Here is a 17,881-nt window from a genome sequence, read left to right on the forward strand (position 1 = left end):
TCTGTTTTTATAATGTATCTTTAAGTTTTGTTTGCTTTGCTTTCTTTTGGTTCAGACACATAAGAATGAATGTACATAACTCATCTTCTGTTACAAATAACATAATTTACTGTATATAGTTAGGACCTTAACCTTGTTTTGGATAGCAAGATTTTTTTTTTAATCCTTTTAGTTAATTGGCCAATCAAATGACACTAGCCAAAAATAAAGACAATCTTATTAATTTTAATAAGATTTCCAACTAAAGGAGGTCACCTGCAACTTGTTTGATCATAGAAAACAAATGAAGTGTCTTGATTGCTATATTAAAAAATAATGTGCTGTTACATGGGCTATGAATAATAAATACAATGATGTCACAAATAAAGAATAATTTTTCTGCATAGTGATGAAGTTCAAATCTACAAACCAATTCATAATTTAATAGCTAGATGATTATTTACATTAATTGAAATTTAAGGAAATTGAGTTTAGCTTTATAAAACATAAGCATCTCGTATTTTGCAAAAAAAAATAACTAATTGAACATCTTTATGTTGCAGGACTATTTTACTGCTGTAAATTCGGTCAGCATGAGTTACCGTAGTTCACAAGTTGCCTTTAATATTAAATATTGCACCTTTTTATGTATGTTAACAATTAAGGTTGCAATATAAATATACTGTATTTGCTTCACGCCATTTTCCAAGACTCATATATTTTTATGAGGGCTTCTTTTTTGTATGTTCAGTTGTTTATCCCATTTTGGGGTAAATATCACAATTTGATCCTTTTTTATTGGATATCTTTTTAGGAAAGTGTGGTAATTTCTATATAGATGTGTATAGATAGATATAGATTGATATATATATATATATATATATATATATATATATATATATATATATATATATATATTTATTTACTGTACAGGTTAATTATATGTTTTGATATACCGAACGCTTATGAACTTGTCAATACCAAATATTTTTTTTATACGGGGAAAACGGGGTGTTCTATAAAGATATAAAGGAAAAAATGTACTTTATTTTATTTTTTTTCACCCTGTTCTTTTGTCCCATTAGGGGACTTGAGCCTGAGATCTTTAGATTGCTTGTTCTATATACTTCAGTGCCGTATTGAAGAATGTAGTGTAAATTACAGTTTGCTAGGAAGCATAGACTACGGCTGATCAGAAGAACCAAGGTTGCAGTTATAGGGGTCGTCAGCTGTCCCCCGACTGTCGTGTCATGGGGAGCCAGTAGCGCTTGCGAGCACCGACCACTGCACCGTTTATATGCTGTGGTCTACTGACAGCAGCATCTACATGTTTAATAGAAGTGATTGAAGCTCCGTCTGCTAGAGGCAGATGCTGCATGTGTAGAGAGCCCCGTAGCCCGTGTGCCACATCCGGAAACAGTCCGTGAGTGATGTATCCACCATGGGGCCTTACCGCTATGATAACACTGAATCTGTGATTTGTTTTTTCCATTACGTCCCTCAGGACAGCACCATGGACAGCACCATGGAGGACGTCCTTCCTTGACCTATAGCGGGACAGGATCATAAAGAGGTTTAAAAGGACCCTCCCACCTCCACCCTCCAGTGTTTTTCCTGTCCCTACAGGGACGGTTGTATGTGAGGTTGCTCCTAGAGCGAAGATATCCTGTGGATTCTCTTCCCCCTGTCAAATGGTCCGTGGCCGATACCTCACTGGGTAGAGGTCCCTCAGCTATCAGTGCGGTACCAGATGGACTCAGAGTTCGGGGATCTCAGCCTTCCCTTTCCCCGGTCAGACGGACCATGGCCGACTCCTCTTTGAGAGGTTCCTCAGCCATCAGCCTGTGTAATGGGCTTAGGGGGATCGTGCGGCAAGTCCAATCCTTCCCCCTATCAAGTAGCCCAGGGTGGAAACTCCCCGGCGGGGAGTCCCTCAGCCCCAGAGACCAGTCGAGCGGACGGGCTCCTGGGTAGAGCCGCTTCCTCCCAGTGGGGGGCTCTCGGCTCGGACGCTGACCGGCAAAACACCGCTACTTCCGAAAGTCGTGTGTTGGAGAAGGCCGTTGCGCTCCCAGTGACGTCAGAGAGGAGCGACGGCACACAGAATCGGCGTGCGTTCCACAATGGAACACGGAAGGGGGCACAGGCAGTAATGCAACATTTCTGAATGGACGCCGCTAACTTCCACGGTAGGCTCTCGGCGTTACCAGCTCCCCCTGTCTTCTAGCAGGTATGGAGCCAGCACAGGTGAGTGCATGGTTTAATGTTGCATCGATGGCCAGGGCCTCTGGGCTGACTCTAGTCTCAGGCCTTTGTGCCAAAGCTGTACCTGGAACCCATTTGCAGCTAGGCCTTGGACCTCTAGGCTATGGTGGGGCCATATGTCCAGGCTACATCTCATGACTGGACTTCAGTTAGTTGCAGGTCTTGTCTGCACAGAGCCTTATGATTGGGCTTCAGACTGACTTTTTGGAAACATGCTTTCCATTTTCTGGTTCAATAAGCAAGTGTTTCACTTTTCTTTGCAATTTAACTACTCCATCCATAGGAGGACACAAGGTGTTAATTCAGCACATTATCTCCATGAAGACTGCCCTCCAGCTGCGGCTCATTAATTAGCTCCTTCGGGTGGAGTCAGTCTGACAAATGAGACGTATTGTTCAGAGTGGAGATTTATCTGGAACTCTGATAGATTGCTCTTTTGCTTAAAAGTGTAAGTCTGGTCTCTTGTTTGGCACCTTAAGGCATGGCCTAGTCATACTGACTCTATGCATCATATTGAATGCCTCTATGCATAATACTGCATAATAGTGCCTCTATGCATCACATGGAGTGCCTCCGTGCATAATACTGCCTCTATGCATCATATTGAGTGCCTCCGTGCATAATACTGCATAATAGTGCCTCTATGCATCATATTGAGTGCCTCCGTGCATAATACTGCATAATAATGCCTCTATGCATCATATTGAGTGCCTCCGTGCATAATACTGCATAATAGTGCCTCTATGCATCATATTGAGTGCCTCTGTGCATGATACTGCATCATAGCTCATCCATGCATCATATTGAGTGCCTCTGTGGCATCATACTGTTTCATAGTTACTTCGTGTATCATATTGCATCATATTGCTTCATAGTTCCTATATGCATCATGGTGCTTCATTGTTCCTATATGCATCATAGCGCTTCATAGTAACTTCATGCATCATATTGCATCATATTGCTTCATGGTTCCTATATGCATCAAGGTGCTTCATGGTTCCTATATGCATCAAGGTGCTTCATTGTTCTTATATGCATCATAGCGCTTCATAGTCACTTCGTGTATCCTATTGCATCATATTGCTTCATGGTTCCTATATGCATAGTGGTGCTTCATTGTTCCTATATGCATCATAGTGCCCTTCTGCATCATATTGCTTCATGGCTACTATGTGCATCATAGCGCTTCATAGTGACTCTGTGCGTCATATTGCATCACTGTTCCTATATGCATCATAGCGCTCGTATTGCCTTTGTGCATCATATTGCTTCAGGTTTCCTATGTGCGTCATAGCGCTTCATATTGCCTTGTGCATTATATTACAGCATATTGCTTCATGATTCCTATATGCATCAGCGCTTCATATTGCCTTTGTGCATTATATTACTGCATATTGCTTCATGGTTCCTATACGCATCAGCGCTTCATATTGCCTTTGAGCATTATATTACAGCATATTGCTTCATGATTCCTATACGCATCAGCGCTTCATATTGCCTTTGTGCATTATATTACAGCATATTGCTTCATGGTCCCTATATGCATCATAGCGCTTCATAGTGACTTTGCGCATTATATTACAGCATATTGCTTCATAGTCCCTATATTCATCATTTTCCTTCATTGTTCCTATATACACCGTAATGCTTCATAGTTACTTCATGCATCATATTGCATTATACTGCTTCATTATTTACATCATATTGTTTCATTGTTCCTATATGCATCATAGTGCTTCAAACTGCCTTTGTGCACCATATTTCTTCATAGTTGCTATATGCATCATAGCGCTTCATAGTAACTTTGTACATCATATTGCATTATATTGCTTCATAGTTCCTATATGCTTCATAGTTCCTATATGCATCATTTTGCATTATAAGGTTTCGGTGCCCTTTGCAGGGCAGGGGGTATCAGTGTGTCGGGCTTGGTGCCTTTTTTGCCTCTGGCGGTGAGCCACTGAATCAGACCTTCTGTCTGGTGCCTTGTGTGGTCGCACATTGTATCATCGGCCTACCACTTCACATTTTTGTCTTGGGCCTCAACTCTGGATATGGAGTCCTTGTGTTTTGGACCCAGATCCAGCTTCTGTTACTTCATTCTTTACAACAGGGCTTAGTCAAGCAAACAGTTATGCTTGAATTGGCTTAGTAAAATCTGCATTTCTTCTGTTTGGAACAGATTTCTCAGGTAGGTTCTACCTTGAGTGCTAAAAGCAAGTCTATTTCATAATTAGCTTTAAAAGATGACATACGTCATTTTGGTACATTCTATAATCCTATAGAAGGACATACTACTGTCCCGGGAGCGGAAAATCCCACAAGTTGAAAGGAAGGATTCCTTCCTCCTTGGAATGCTTTGCCCTAGGATATTGGGACCATCTACAATTTGCATAGTTTTGGGCGCTCCCGTAAGACACATTTGTTCAGAGCGGTCTATCATGTTCCCTAATCAGTCATTTTATGTTGTGCGTGTAGCCCATTCACTATCTCCATCTATCCCCCACCCCCTGAGATGGTTGGGCCATCATTATAAATAAAATATTGTTGATACACACCTGTATTTTGTATCTTCCCTGCCTCATTGTAGAGTGTAAGCTTTCAAGAGCAGGGTCGTCTTATTTTGCTTTAATTATTATATGGTTGTTACTTATGACTGTTGTGTTTGAAACTGTCAAACTGTAAAGCGCTGCGGAATATGTTGACGCTATATAAATAAAAGTTTATTATTGTTGTTATTATTATTAATCCTTCCCAAACTCTACATTCGGCAGACAGATTCTTGTCCCATAAGTCTGTTGCGTTTTGTTTACCAGGGACATCAGCACTGCCTTCTGTACCTTGTGGTGAAGCAGCAGCACTGGGTCGTGTGGCAGAGGATCCCATTCTCGCTGCTCTTACAGCAGTCGCGGCTTCTAAGATAAATGAAACTGTATCCAGGGCTCTTACTTTTAAGACCCCATATTCTCACTGCCTCACAGTAGATAATCTCCCTCTGTTATGAGGAAGAAACCTACTCTTTCTCTAGCCATGGAATATGGTTACCCCACAATGGCAGTCTGAGTGTATAAAGATCCCTGAGAAGATTGCCTCTTGGGATATGTATGAGCGTATATGCATATATGGACAAAGAAGTTGACATACTTATAATGTCTGGACTAATGACTCGTATAAATGCTGTTCCGAATAATTTCAAGTGTCGGAAGATTTTTACTTGCACCACCACCACCTTCATCGATTCAGAGTCCAGACTCCCTGCGTCTAACATCAGTAAAAGAGGAGTGATGATCCACGTTTCTCTTTCAGCGCTTCTAATGAGAAGCCCGACGTTGGTAATGGCAGGAGATATTACCTGCCGGAGGGTGTATTCCTTAGTTTTAATAATATATAACCCTTACTTGGGGTTAGACATCTAAGGATTTGGAATAGACGTGATCTCCTGGATGAGTAATGTGCGTACATCCCAATGCTCTGCCATTATCCATGTACTAACTGTTATTGGTTTGATCTTTCCGCAGTCCAGTACCTCTGTCCTGCAGGTCTCCTTGTAGTACGGTAAGCTGGTCTGTAACCAAGGCCTAACCTGAGCCCAGAAGGACCGATGAAGGAACAGTCCTGTTATGAGCACATGCAGCTTATTATTGGTCGATACAGTCCTCATTGTGTGGTGGCTGTGACTTTCACCATATTTTGCTGGGCAATAATGTTCTCTAACCCTATTCTGGGGCTGCGATGTCTATAAGTATCTATCACAATAAATAAATTGCTGTGGTTTATTATTGATATTGGAGTACAATGGGTGTATCTCACTCTCTGCTCCTTCTGCTTATTTCATTTACCACATTCATACTGAAATTGGGCATTATAGATGTATACCAGGCACTCACTACGGTGATTTTCTTTGCGAATCTCTTTAGATATCTATGGTTTTTCTGATCTTTCAGATCCTTTATATTTAGTCTGGTTTTGCCTGGGACTTTGATTCCTGGGCTTCTGTACCCACCCTGGGAGAGTTGCTTTGGTATTCTCCATGGTGCTGTCCTGAGGGACGTAATGGAAAAAGGGAAATTAGACTTACTGGTAATTCCATTTCCAGATAGTCCCTCAGGACAGCACCCGTAGTTCCCTCCCTTATGTTTCTGTTTTTTAGGATTGTTCGGGATTTATCTACCGGCAGATCGTTTATCCTTTGGGTCACCATGGCTCGATATTAAGATGAAGCAGTTTAATGGTTATTACAGACATGTTTGTAAGGGCATGTTTAGACCATTTATTTCCATCCTCGGTGGTACTTTGAAACAACACTGGAGGGTGGAGGTGGGAGGGTCCTTTTAAACCTCTCTATGATCCTGTCCCGCTATAGGTCAAGGAAGGACGTCCTCCATGGTGCTGTCCATGGTGCTGTCCTGAGGGACTACCTGGAAATGGAATTACGAGTAAAGGTACCTTCACACGAAGCGACGCTGCAGCGATAGCGACAACGATGTCGATCGCTGCAGCGTCGCTGTTTGGTCGCTGGAGAGCTGTCACACAGACCGCTCTCCAGCGATCAACTATGCCGAGGTCCCCTGGTAACCAGGGTAAACATCGGGTAACTAAGCGCAGGGCCGCGCTTAGTAACCCGATGTTTACCCTGGTTACCAGCGTAAAATCTAAAAAAAACAAACAGCACATACTTACATTCACGTCCCCCTGCGTCCACTTCCTGACTGACTGAGCGCCGTACAGTGAGAGCAGAGCGGTGACGTCACCGCTGTGCTGCTTTCACTTTCACTTTGCGGCGCTGAGTCAGAGGAGGAAGCTGACTGCAGGGGACGCAATGTGAGTATGTGCTGTTTGTTTTTTTTACATTTTACGCTAGTAACCAGGGTAAACATCGGGTAACTAAGCGCGGCCCTGCGCTTAGTAACCCGATGTTTACCCTGGTTACCAGTGTAAAATATCGCTGGTATCGTTGCTTTTGCTTTCAAACACAACGATACACAGCGATCGGACGACCAAATAAAGTTCTGGACTTTATTCAGCGACCAGCGACATCACAGCAGGATCCTGATCGCTGCTGCGTGTCAAACGAAACGATATCGCTAGCGAGGACGCTGCAACGTCACGGATTGCTAGCGATATCGTTATAATGTCGTTTCGTGTGAAGGTACCTTAAGTCTAATTTCCATTTTTCTGCCTTTTATTTAGAAATGCATTCATAAACATGTAGTACTTCACAGTGAAAGATTAACCCCTCTTCTTGTGATTTTTAGGTCTTTTCAAAATAATAAAAATAATGTTGGTGTAAGTGCGTGTGTTCCAAATTTATCTGTTTTACAACAAGAAATATTGAAAATCGCTCAAATATCTAGGTGCAACGTTTAGATAAATGTCTGTTCTACAAATTTCTATCAAATTATTGTACCTGAAAAAATGCACAGTTGTGGCAAAAAGTTTTGGGACTGCCAGTTTGTTTTTACTTTCATTTACTGCAGTATGTGTATGGTTACTGAAGCACAATTATCAGCGTCTCAGAAGTTTGTAAACGTTTATTGACACGTTCATCAAAACTTTTGGCCAGGACTGTACACAAGACAGTAGCTTCAATAAAATTCAGTTTAAGGTTAAAAGGGTTATGTAGTCTAAATCAAGAAGTCTGCAGTCACCCTGTAGACAACCCCTTTAACGATAAATCCGTTTTGACTAGTGTCAGGCTAATACTTGTGTTTATCATTTCAGGTGTGACTAAAGTGGACTATGGGGACATATCTACAAGAGTTTCCTTGAGGCATAAACTACAATGCAAACCATTTGCCTGGTACTTAGAAAATGTCTACCCCGATTCCCAGATACCGCGTCATTATTTTTCTTTGGGAGAGGTATGATGTGTGATGCGTTCTACTCACTGAGATTCCTGAATATTAAACATTGGATTTATTGTAACAGGAAGGGCTCAATATAATCCTGCGTTGGATCCAGTTTTGTGAATCCTGCCACTATAGATATGTATTGGCACTAGATACAGAGTTGTAAACCTCCTCTATATATATACTCTATAAAGGGCCTAATTGATCTACGCTGTATAAACCGTGTTTGGTTGCCAATGGCAACTAATTATTGCTCCACTTTCACTGATAGCTGCACTTTCCCTGGTTACCGGCAATGTTAAATGCAACCCTTATAGTCTGGATTTTAAAGAACACTATAAAGCTGTAAGGAGAAGGTGTCAGAAAATGAACTCATTGACTATTTTTGCAAAATGGGTTCTGAATTACTGAAATAAGAAATGTCAATGTGCAAATTAAATGCGTAGTATACTTTATAGCCGTCATTAGTTGAGGTGATTGTCCTTGAAATGGAGTAGTCTTTCAGAGGGAAATGTTTACCAATTCCAGTAGATTCTCACTAATTGGCTTAAAGGAAACTGCCCTACCAACATCCCTTTTATGACGGGAAGCCTGGCATCCAGGTCCCAATGGCAGACTGCCTATTTTCCCAAGGAGAGCCACGGCAACCTCGACATTTCCCTAGTCGCAAATATGGACTGCTGTTAGCAACTCTCTGCTCTTTCTCAGAGAGGGTCCTCGACCTTGGACCCTCCTCCTCCTTTACGGTACCCCATACCCTGTTAAGAGGATATGAACATGTCTTAGTGGGATAAGCTTTTGTTTGAAAGATTATACCAAATGTAATTAAAAAAGGCTATTTACCGGGGTTAAGCCAATATTGTAAGTTATGACATATTTCCTGGATCACCACCAATCCTTTAAATGGGGCTCTGCAATGTCCTATCGGAATGGAGTGATGGCCGTGATTGTATCTGGAAAAGCCAGAAACTGCACTTTTTTGATTGACTGGATATGACTATTAATTAAGCTTGGCCCCATCCAAGTAAATAGGGTGAAGTGTAATATCAGGCACTTCCCACGCACAGACGTGTTATTTCAGGAAAAACATATGGACCCTTTTTTCTAATCCTAAACAATCACTCTCCCTGCTTAGTAGAAGTCATTCAGAAGAGCTACATGGATATCTGATGGTTTCAACAAGACATCTAAATACTCCATGTCAAGGGTGCGTGCTGCGACACTTACATCTATGAGATCTTTTCTGAGCCTCTGTGTTCTCATATTGGTCACTTATTATGATTCAAAGATAAATGTACTTATTCTCTTGTCTACCCAGATCAGAAATGTGGAAACAAATCAGTGCTTGGACAATATGGCAAGAAAGGAGAATGAAAAAGTTGGTATCTTCAACTGCCATGGAATGGGAGGAAACCAGGTATAATGAGCTGTATTTATTTTGTATTGCGGTTAAAAACAACATCATGATCCAATGTAAAAATGAAATATTCTAAATTTTACCAAACTTTTAATAGTTGTTAGAAATAATGACATAAAGTAGAATCTGTTCTGCAGCTGTAAAATTCAGAACAGATTACTATTGTTCCACCGCTGAAATAAGCAATACCGTAACACTACAACAAATTCCATCTATCGGCTTGTCATGTGTGTTTGTGTATGCCATAATACTAAGGACTGCCAACTATATTGTGCTCAAGATGCCTATTAAATATATGTACATTCTTCTGTTTTTCTTAGGTATTTTCCTACACAGCTAGCAAAGAAATCCGCACAGATGATTTATGTTTAGATGTCTCCAAGCTTAATGGCCCAGTCATAATGCTTAAATGCCACCATTTAAGAGGCAATCAACTATGGGAGTATGATCCAGTGGTGAGTATTGTGAAGCTGTATCGGCTTCCAAGCCAGAATAGATTCATCATTCTTTGGTAGCAGAACAAAATGCTTGAGCATGTGGTTTTCCAAGAACAGTCTTACATGGCAGTTTTGCTTTTAGCAGGGTTGTGGAGTCAGTCAGCCAAACCTCCGACTCCTTGATTTCCCCTGACCCCACAGCACTGGTCACTACTGAGCATGTACATAAAGTGCAGCAGATTCATCTCAGCTAAAAGCCCCGATCCTCAGATCAGGAACAGAACAGACATTTATAGGACATTTCATAACTTTCCCAAATTCTTATGGAAACATTTACAGCACATCCTGCGTTGTACTACTGTACCCAATTTATTATATATTTTATGAGTTTTAATCACTCTCTTATATCGACTCCATAACAAAATAGGAGGACACGGAGTACATAAGTGCATATAAAAATGTTTGTAATTTTATTTGTCTATCAAACGATATATGTATAAAAAACATTACAAAACAAAAAACACATTCAGGGAAACAGAGATATTGAGGTCACTGTCTATAGTTGTATAACCATGCACTCGCACATGAAATCAAACAATCACATGGATTCAGTGTTATTATGTCAATGCACCAATACGGGTCAAAAAGGCACTAGGTCAGGCCATCGGATCTATATATGTATTTGTATCAAAATGTGCATCATAATTCAAAAGACCGTGCCAAAACCTGATAAGGTGTATCCCACCTGAGGCATGAAGGTGCTGCAACCAGTGTCTATTACAATATTGCACATGCCCCGCAATCTACCCAGAAAGGGAAAGAGGGAAGAAAAAAAAGCAAGACAGTGACACCCCCCCGGTCAGGTGCAACAGTCCCAACGTACATTTCGCGGGTGCAGCGTCCCTCTTTCTCGGGTAAGGACCGATGAGCAATAGATATAGTATATAGTTACTTTAACTAAATACATTTGCTCCATGGAATGGTACCTTCCCCTAACACACTGCACTATTGCACCCTTTTTTTTTTTTTCTTCCCTCTTTCCCTTTCTGGTTAGATTGCGGGGCATGTGCAATTTTAGACAAAATTACAAAAAAATGTTATATGCACTTATGTACTCCGTGTCCTCCTATTTTGTTATGCAATGTTATGGAGTTGGGGCCAATTGAATTGAGGGTGCCCCAGCACTGTGTGATATCCCCCTCCTGCATGCTAAATGCAGCTGGGGTTTGTGCTTGCACTTACTGCAGTAGCACTGGTTTTTAGAGGGTACTTTTCTTCGAATATCATGAGCTGCAATCAGAAGTCAGAAAAAGTTGAGTTAGTGAGATTTATTGAAACTGGTGAAGCAGTTGCCCATATGAACCAGTCAAATTGTGACTGCCAGAGGACCTATCTCATGAATTACTTTGGTCATTGTTTCTTCTCGATACTATTGTTACGGTGGTGAGAGATCAACACCTCTAATTTACTGTTGAGTCCTGCGTCAGCTGAATTTTACCCAACTCCTTTTTTTCATTTATTTATTTTTTATATTTCTTCCTTTGTTTGTGCCGCCTGGTACAGATCTTAAGACACCAGTGTTAAGAGTGAGAGACGGATTCCTTTTTTTTCACAGGTATTGACCAAGGTATTTTTGTGATCCGTTAATAAAGTTTAAACATGCCAGTAAGCTGGACATCATGTCTGTTTAGCAATTTGGAAACCTGTTTTCTTAAGCTAAGCAGATGTTCTGATGGAGTAGGGAATATCTAGTAGGAATGTGCACAACTCCATTACCCGTACCAGCTGCACAGTCCAGTCCATCTTCTGCATTTTTAGTTTTCTACAAATGTTACTTTTCAGAAGAACAAAAAAGAAATCCAAAATAACATCCTATTTATTCTGATCATACAACGAACTACTAAATTCATTTTATTTGTTCTAAGTTAGTTTAATTTTGCTTCCATTATATCTAATGAAATCGATGCTTAACTTATAGCGTAGCTGAAGGCTTGTTTTTTTCTGTTACTTTGTTACAAAGTAAAGACGGTATTGCACCCATTATTTATTTTTTTACATATCTTTCTTGTTTTTATAACCAATGTTTAACCCTTTTCCTACATCAGGCATACATTTACGCCAATGTCGGACTCCCTCCCTTTGATGTGGGCTCCGGCGATGAGCCCACATCTTTCCGGGAACATGTCATCATCTGTTTTGAACAGCTGACATGTGCCCGCAATTTCCGCAGGTGGAATCGCGATCCACCCGTGGCTATTAACCAGTTAAATACCACTGTCAAACTCTTGACAGCGGCATTTACATTGCGCTTCTGGCAATCGCGCAGGAAATACGCACACCGGTGACCCATGTCACGTGATCGCAGATCACCAGTGTGTTGGCATGACAACCTGTGGCCTCCTGGAGACCCCTAACCTCTATGGATGTCGGTGCCTGCATGCTATGAGCGCCACACAATGGTCGGCACTCATAGCAAGTGAGTAAATCTGCTATATAGAGGCGATCTGAACATCACCTCTATGTGCAGAGCCGATCGGGTTGTGGCAGCTGCTAGTCTCCTATTGCAGACTATTGAAGCATGCCAAAAGTAAAAATAAATGTTTTTAAAACATTTAAAATAAATTCAATATAAAACAATAAAAATAAAATCAAACATACACATATTTGGTATCGCCACATTCAGAATCACCCGATCATTCAATAAAAAAAAAAGGATTAACCTGATCGCCAAACGGCGTAGTGAGAAAAAAGTAAAAACATCAGAATTATGGTTTTTTGGTCGCCGCAATATTGCATTAAAATGCAATAACAGGTGATCAAAAGAACGTATCTGCACTTTTCTATCGAGTTGCTTCAAAATAGTATTCAAGTGTGCCTAGAAGTATTGTTGTTTTGATGCTTTGAAGGGAAAGGGTAGTCACACCAAACATTGATTTTGGTTTCTCTTTATCATCATTCACTTAGTTTGTTTTATCAATTACAAGTTTAGATAACATTATTATTATTTTTTCAAGCATTTTTACTGTACAGCATTTTTTCCACACCTGCCTAAAACTTTTGCTTAGTATTGTATATTTACATAATGCTGATAAACAGCACTGACCTTTGACAAGTGGGGTTTCTTTAAATCCCTCCCAGACTTCTGGTGTCAGAGCTGTTACAGCTTCATATTAAACACTTCTTTCTGTTCCAGAAGGTAAGTATGTAGAAAAGTGAAATGTTTTTTTCCTCCCGGCAGTTAGGTATTTTTTTTTCACATTGTGAGAGCAAACTACACTTTAATGTGTCCTTTTTAATTATGAAGGTGGTGTGAGTCCCTGCCAAGTTGTGTCAGGCTGAGTGCAAACATGGCACGCAGCCCACTAATCTAATGCGTTCGAGCACCTGCCAGGCAGCACCTTTTATACAAATGTGAACAGATGCTTTCAAGATCTTTACTTTTATTCCAGCACGGTCTTCCCAATAGGATCGTAAAAAGTGCAGTCTTCTCCTGTTTTACAATGGAAATACTTCTCATTAGTATTTTTAAGCATTTTCATAGATATGGTTGTTTACCACTGCAGAAATTCCTCATTTTCGGATTTGTACGTTTCAGTGTCTGTCTTTGTCTACACTGCGTGCAGAATTATTAAGCAAGTTGTTTTTTGGATCACATGATACTTTTTATACATGTTGTCCTACTCCAAGCTGTTCAGGCTTGAGAGCCAACTACAAATTAAGTAAATCAGGTGATGTGCATCTCTGTAATGAGGAGGGGTGTTGTCTAATGACATCAACACCCTATATAAGGTGTGCTTAATTATTAGGCAACTTCCTTTCCTTTGGCAAAATGGGTCAGAAGAGAGATTTGAAGGGCTCTGAAAAGTCCAAAATTGTGAGATGTCTTGCAGAGGGATGCAGCAGTCTTGAAATTGCTAAACTTTTGAAGCGTGATCACCGAACAATCAAGCGTTTCATGGCAAATAGCCAACAGGGTCGCAAGAAGCGTGTTGGGCAAAAAAAAGGGGCAAAATAACTGTCCATGACTTGAGGAAAATCAAGCGTGAGGCTGCCAAGATGCCATTTGTCACCAGTTGTGCCATATTTCAGAGCTGCAACGTTACTGGAGTAACAAAAAGCACAAGGTGTGCGATACTCAGGGACATGGCCAAGGAAAGGAAGGCTGAAAAACAACCACCTTTGAACAAGAAGCATAAGATAAAACTTCAAGACTGGGCCAAGAAATATCTTGAGACTGACTTTTCAAAGGTTTTATGGACTGATGAAATGAGAGTGACTCTTGATGGGCCCGATGGATGGGCCAGAGGCTGGATCAGTAAAGGGCAGAGAGCTCCACTCCGACATGGACGCCAGCAAAGAGGAGGTTGGTACTGGTATGGGCTGGTATCATCAAAGATGTAGTTGTGGGACCTTTTCGGGTTGAGGATGGAGTGAAGCTCAACTCCCAGACCTACTGCCAGTTTCTGGAAGACAACTTCTTCAAGCAGTGGTACAGGAAGAAGTCGGTATTGTTCAAGAAAAACATGATTTTCATGCAGGACAATGCTCCATCACATGCCTCCAACTACTCCACAGTGTGGCTGGCCAGTAAAGGTCTCAAAGAAGAAAAAATAATGACATGGCTCCCTTGTTCACCTGATCTGAACCCCATAGAGAACCTGTGGTCCCTCATAAAGGTCCCTCATAAAATGTGAGATCTACAGGAAGGGAAAACAGTCCACCTCTCGGAACAGTGTCTGGGAGACTGTGGTGGCTGCTGCACGTAATGTTGATCGTAACCAGATCAAGCAACTGACAGAATCTATGGATGGAAGGCTGTTGAGTGTCATCATAAACAAAGGTGGCTATATTGAGCACTAATTTTTTTTTGTTTTGCTTTTGCATGTCAGAAATGTTTATTTCTAAATTTGGTGCAGTTATATTGGTTTACCTGGTGAAAATAAACAAGTGAGATGGGAATATATTTGGTTATTATTAAGTTGCCTAATAATTCTGCACAGTAATAGTTACCTGCACAAACCGATATCCTCCTAAGATAGCCAAACCTAAAAAAAAACGACTCCAACTTCCAAAAATATTAAGCTTTGATATTTGAGTCTTTTGGGTTGATTGAGAACATAGTTGTTGATCAATAATAAAAATAATCCTCTAAAATACAACTTGCCTAATAATTCTGCACGCAGTGTAAGACACTGGGCCTTGTTCAGTCTGCCAAAGCAATCAAAAAGACCACTGAATATTTTCATAGATGCTGAATATCTAGTGAAATGGGGCCTGGGAGATCGGCACATCTCAGAGGGAATGAATGAATTTAATTTGATCTCATTATTGACAGAGTGTATTATTACTAGCAGCTACAGAACTGTCTCTATTCTGGGAATGTTGTTATTGATGTTTGAGCTACATTACGGTAAATCATCACTTGGAAGTCATGTGATCAATATTAATTTTCCTCCTTTTCAAGTGTTGTGGTGTTGATAAATACATCTATTTTTATTTTATTTTTTTTTAACTGTTACATGCATGTTGGAAAAAAATATTTTTATGCTTATTGTCAATTGAGCCCAGAGGAAAGCAAACAAAAATATCCTTGAGCGTATTTGCTATATCATGGAGAAGTTCCTTCCTGGCCTTTGAATTGCTTCTGGTGTCACCTTCTAAACTCAGTCTTCACGAATTCTCTTACTCTAGTAGACCACAAATCGTGGTGGTAAAGTATCAGTGTCTGGGCTCTTGTTACTCCCAGTAGTTCGGACTGACACCTCCTGGGTATTTCACGTGTGTACGTTTGTACTTGCTGTACTGAAATTCTTGTCAATCAATGAGGTCTAACTGTAATTAGAGACAGGACGCCATGACAAGTTGGGCACTATCTTATCCTTTTTAATGGTTTTCGTTTAGCTGTGTCTATTTTTTTTTTTTAGTACTGCAGATGTTAATCCTGTAGTTTTTCCTTTACCTCCATGTGATATGAAAATCTACTAGAAGTGGCTGGACGTTATAGAATCGTGAAATCCCATTAGGTACCGTGAAGGACATTGACATAAAGGAATATTTGGGGAGAAGTGAGGAGTTTTTGGATTATTGTGAAGAATGAGTCTTAGGCCAGATTCACATATCTCTATTTCATGGCCTGAGCAAAGGCCGCTATGCACAGACTATAGAAATCTCTATTGGATAGAGAATATTCTTTGCAAATAATTACAATTTAAATTGGCCCTGTAGAAACAGACAACTTGTTTTCCAAATACAATTAATACTTCATTGATCTTTGACTAAATCAAGTAAGAGGGTGGAGCGGAATGTTGGAAGGATGGAGATGCAAAGGTTCTTTTTGTGAGTAGAAAGTGGCCTTCTGAGACAATGAAGTACAGGTTACAGAATAATGGAGCGGAGAAATAGTTTATTATAATATATGGGAAAGCTTTTCTGTGTAAGGTTCTCAAATGTCTTTTCTTCCTTTTTCTCTAGAAATTAACGTTAATCCATGTGAATAGCAACCAGTGTCTGGACAAAGCTGCAGAAGAAGACAGCCAAGTACCCAGCATCAGAGACTGTAATGGAAGCCACTCTCAGCAGTGGCTTTTGCGTAACGTTACTCTTCCAGAAAACTTTTAAAATATCTCATCATTGGCAAACAAGTTGTGAGAAAACAAAGAACATTTAATAAACTAAAAGAATTGACTGCGCTACCTCTGCACATGTAACTTGCACATCCTTGAGCATCCAGAGACCTAAAGGAAATAATTTTCTGCACTTGTAAAATATGGGGGGCACATATCAGCCAAGACATTCCAGAAGCTGTGAAATGGCTCCCCTCTGAGGATGTGAAGTGGTATTGGAACTGTGCACACTGAAGTTTACAAGAAGGATGGAAGTCTTTACGAAGCTATCCAAGATAACTAAAGAAAATGCAATCTGTTGTGTTTGTCCCCAGGAGAACTGCATATCTGTACGGTTGGCTTGCACATGTCTGGCCTCTGCGTTGGCATGCTCGAGCAGCTATATGCCAAGCAACTGTGACACTTTACAGTTTTATCACATACTATATGCTCCATATTCGGAGACAAGAATGTACAGAGCAGTGATCTGCAGAATCCGAAATGACATCTCCTTTTCATGCCCATTATTTCTTGTGCAGAAAACAGGGTTAAAGAGTTGAGAATCACATATATCAAAAGTACAATTTCTAATAGAAGAATATCAGATTTATATGTAGTTTTTTTTTTGTTTGTTTTTTTTCGGTTTTTTTTTTCTTTCCTTTTTACCTTTGCTGGGAAAATAACTAAAATCACATTTTTTTCAAGTATGTGATAGTAATGGATAGAGTATATTTTTCATGATGGGAATTATGTTAATTTCTAAGAAAAAACATTATTGGGATGCGAAAGTCATTGGGGTGTTTGTTTTCCCATCCTAAATCCTGTTTTGTTTTTTGCTCGGGTACTTTTCCATTATGATGTATTTTCACTTTGCCTTCTACAAAATCAAGATTAATCTTACCTTACAACATATAGTGTTGTGTTATATAATTGAATTCAATTTTTGATTGCTAATTTCTAGCCTTGAAATGAATGGTTCCGAATACAAACAAAAATTGCCGTAAAGTATAACTGAGTATTTGTAGTGCCCAAAATTCATACTACTGTACATTTTTTACACAGCAATAAATCTAGTTTGTTCTAGCCAAATTTCAGCCTGGTCTATAAAGTTCAGAAAACGAATCCTATATGACTCATAAATGCCACTTTTCAGAAAAGTTATATTTCACTGTTCTGTAGTTATAGCAGACTGTTCTAACCAATCAGAGCATTTGTTGTGGACATTGCCCTGATAAAACCATACATTTAGCGTCCAAATCATTTGCTGCAATCACTAAAAATTGTTCTCTATTTAAATTCGCTTGGTGGATCCTTGGTACGGCCAAGAAGTTG

General features: G+C 40.1%; 1 protein-coding gene across 2 annotated transcripts in view; it reads left to right on the forward strand.

The window, feature by feature from the left end:
- Positions 1–17,632, forward strand: part of GALNT1 (polypeptide N-acetylgalactosaminyltransferase 1) — a 177,024-nt gene extending 159,392 nt beyond the window's left edge. For both annotated transcript variants that reach the window (XM_077269588.1, XM_077269591.1), the window contains 4 exons: positions 7,966–8,105; positions 9,412–9,510; positions 9,831–9,965; positions 16,419–17,632. In XM_077269588.1, the coding sequence (XP_077125703.1) occupies positions 7,966–8,105; positions 9,412–9,510; positions 9,831–9,965; positions 16,419–16,565 (521 nt within the window). In that variant the 3' untranslated portion in view covers positions 16,566–17,632. The remainder of the gene's footprint in view (positions 1–7,965; positions 8,106–9,411; positions 9,511–9,830; positions 9,966–16,418) is intronic.
- The last annotated feature ends 249 nt before the right edge of the window (positions 17,633–17,881 follow it).

Source organism: Ranitomeya variabilis, chromosome 6, assembly GCF_051348905.1.
Source record: "Ranitomeya variabilis isolate aRanVar5 chromosome 6, aRanVar5.hap1, whole genome shotgun sequence".
Classification (NCBI taxonomy): domain Eukaryota; kingdom Metazoa; phylum Chordata; class Amphibia; order Anura; family Dendrobatidae; genus Ranitomeya; species Ranitomeya variabilis.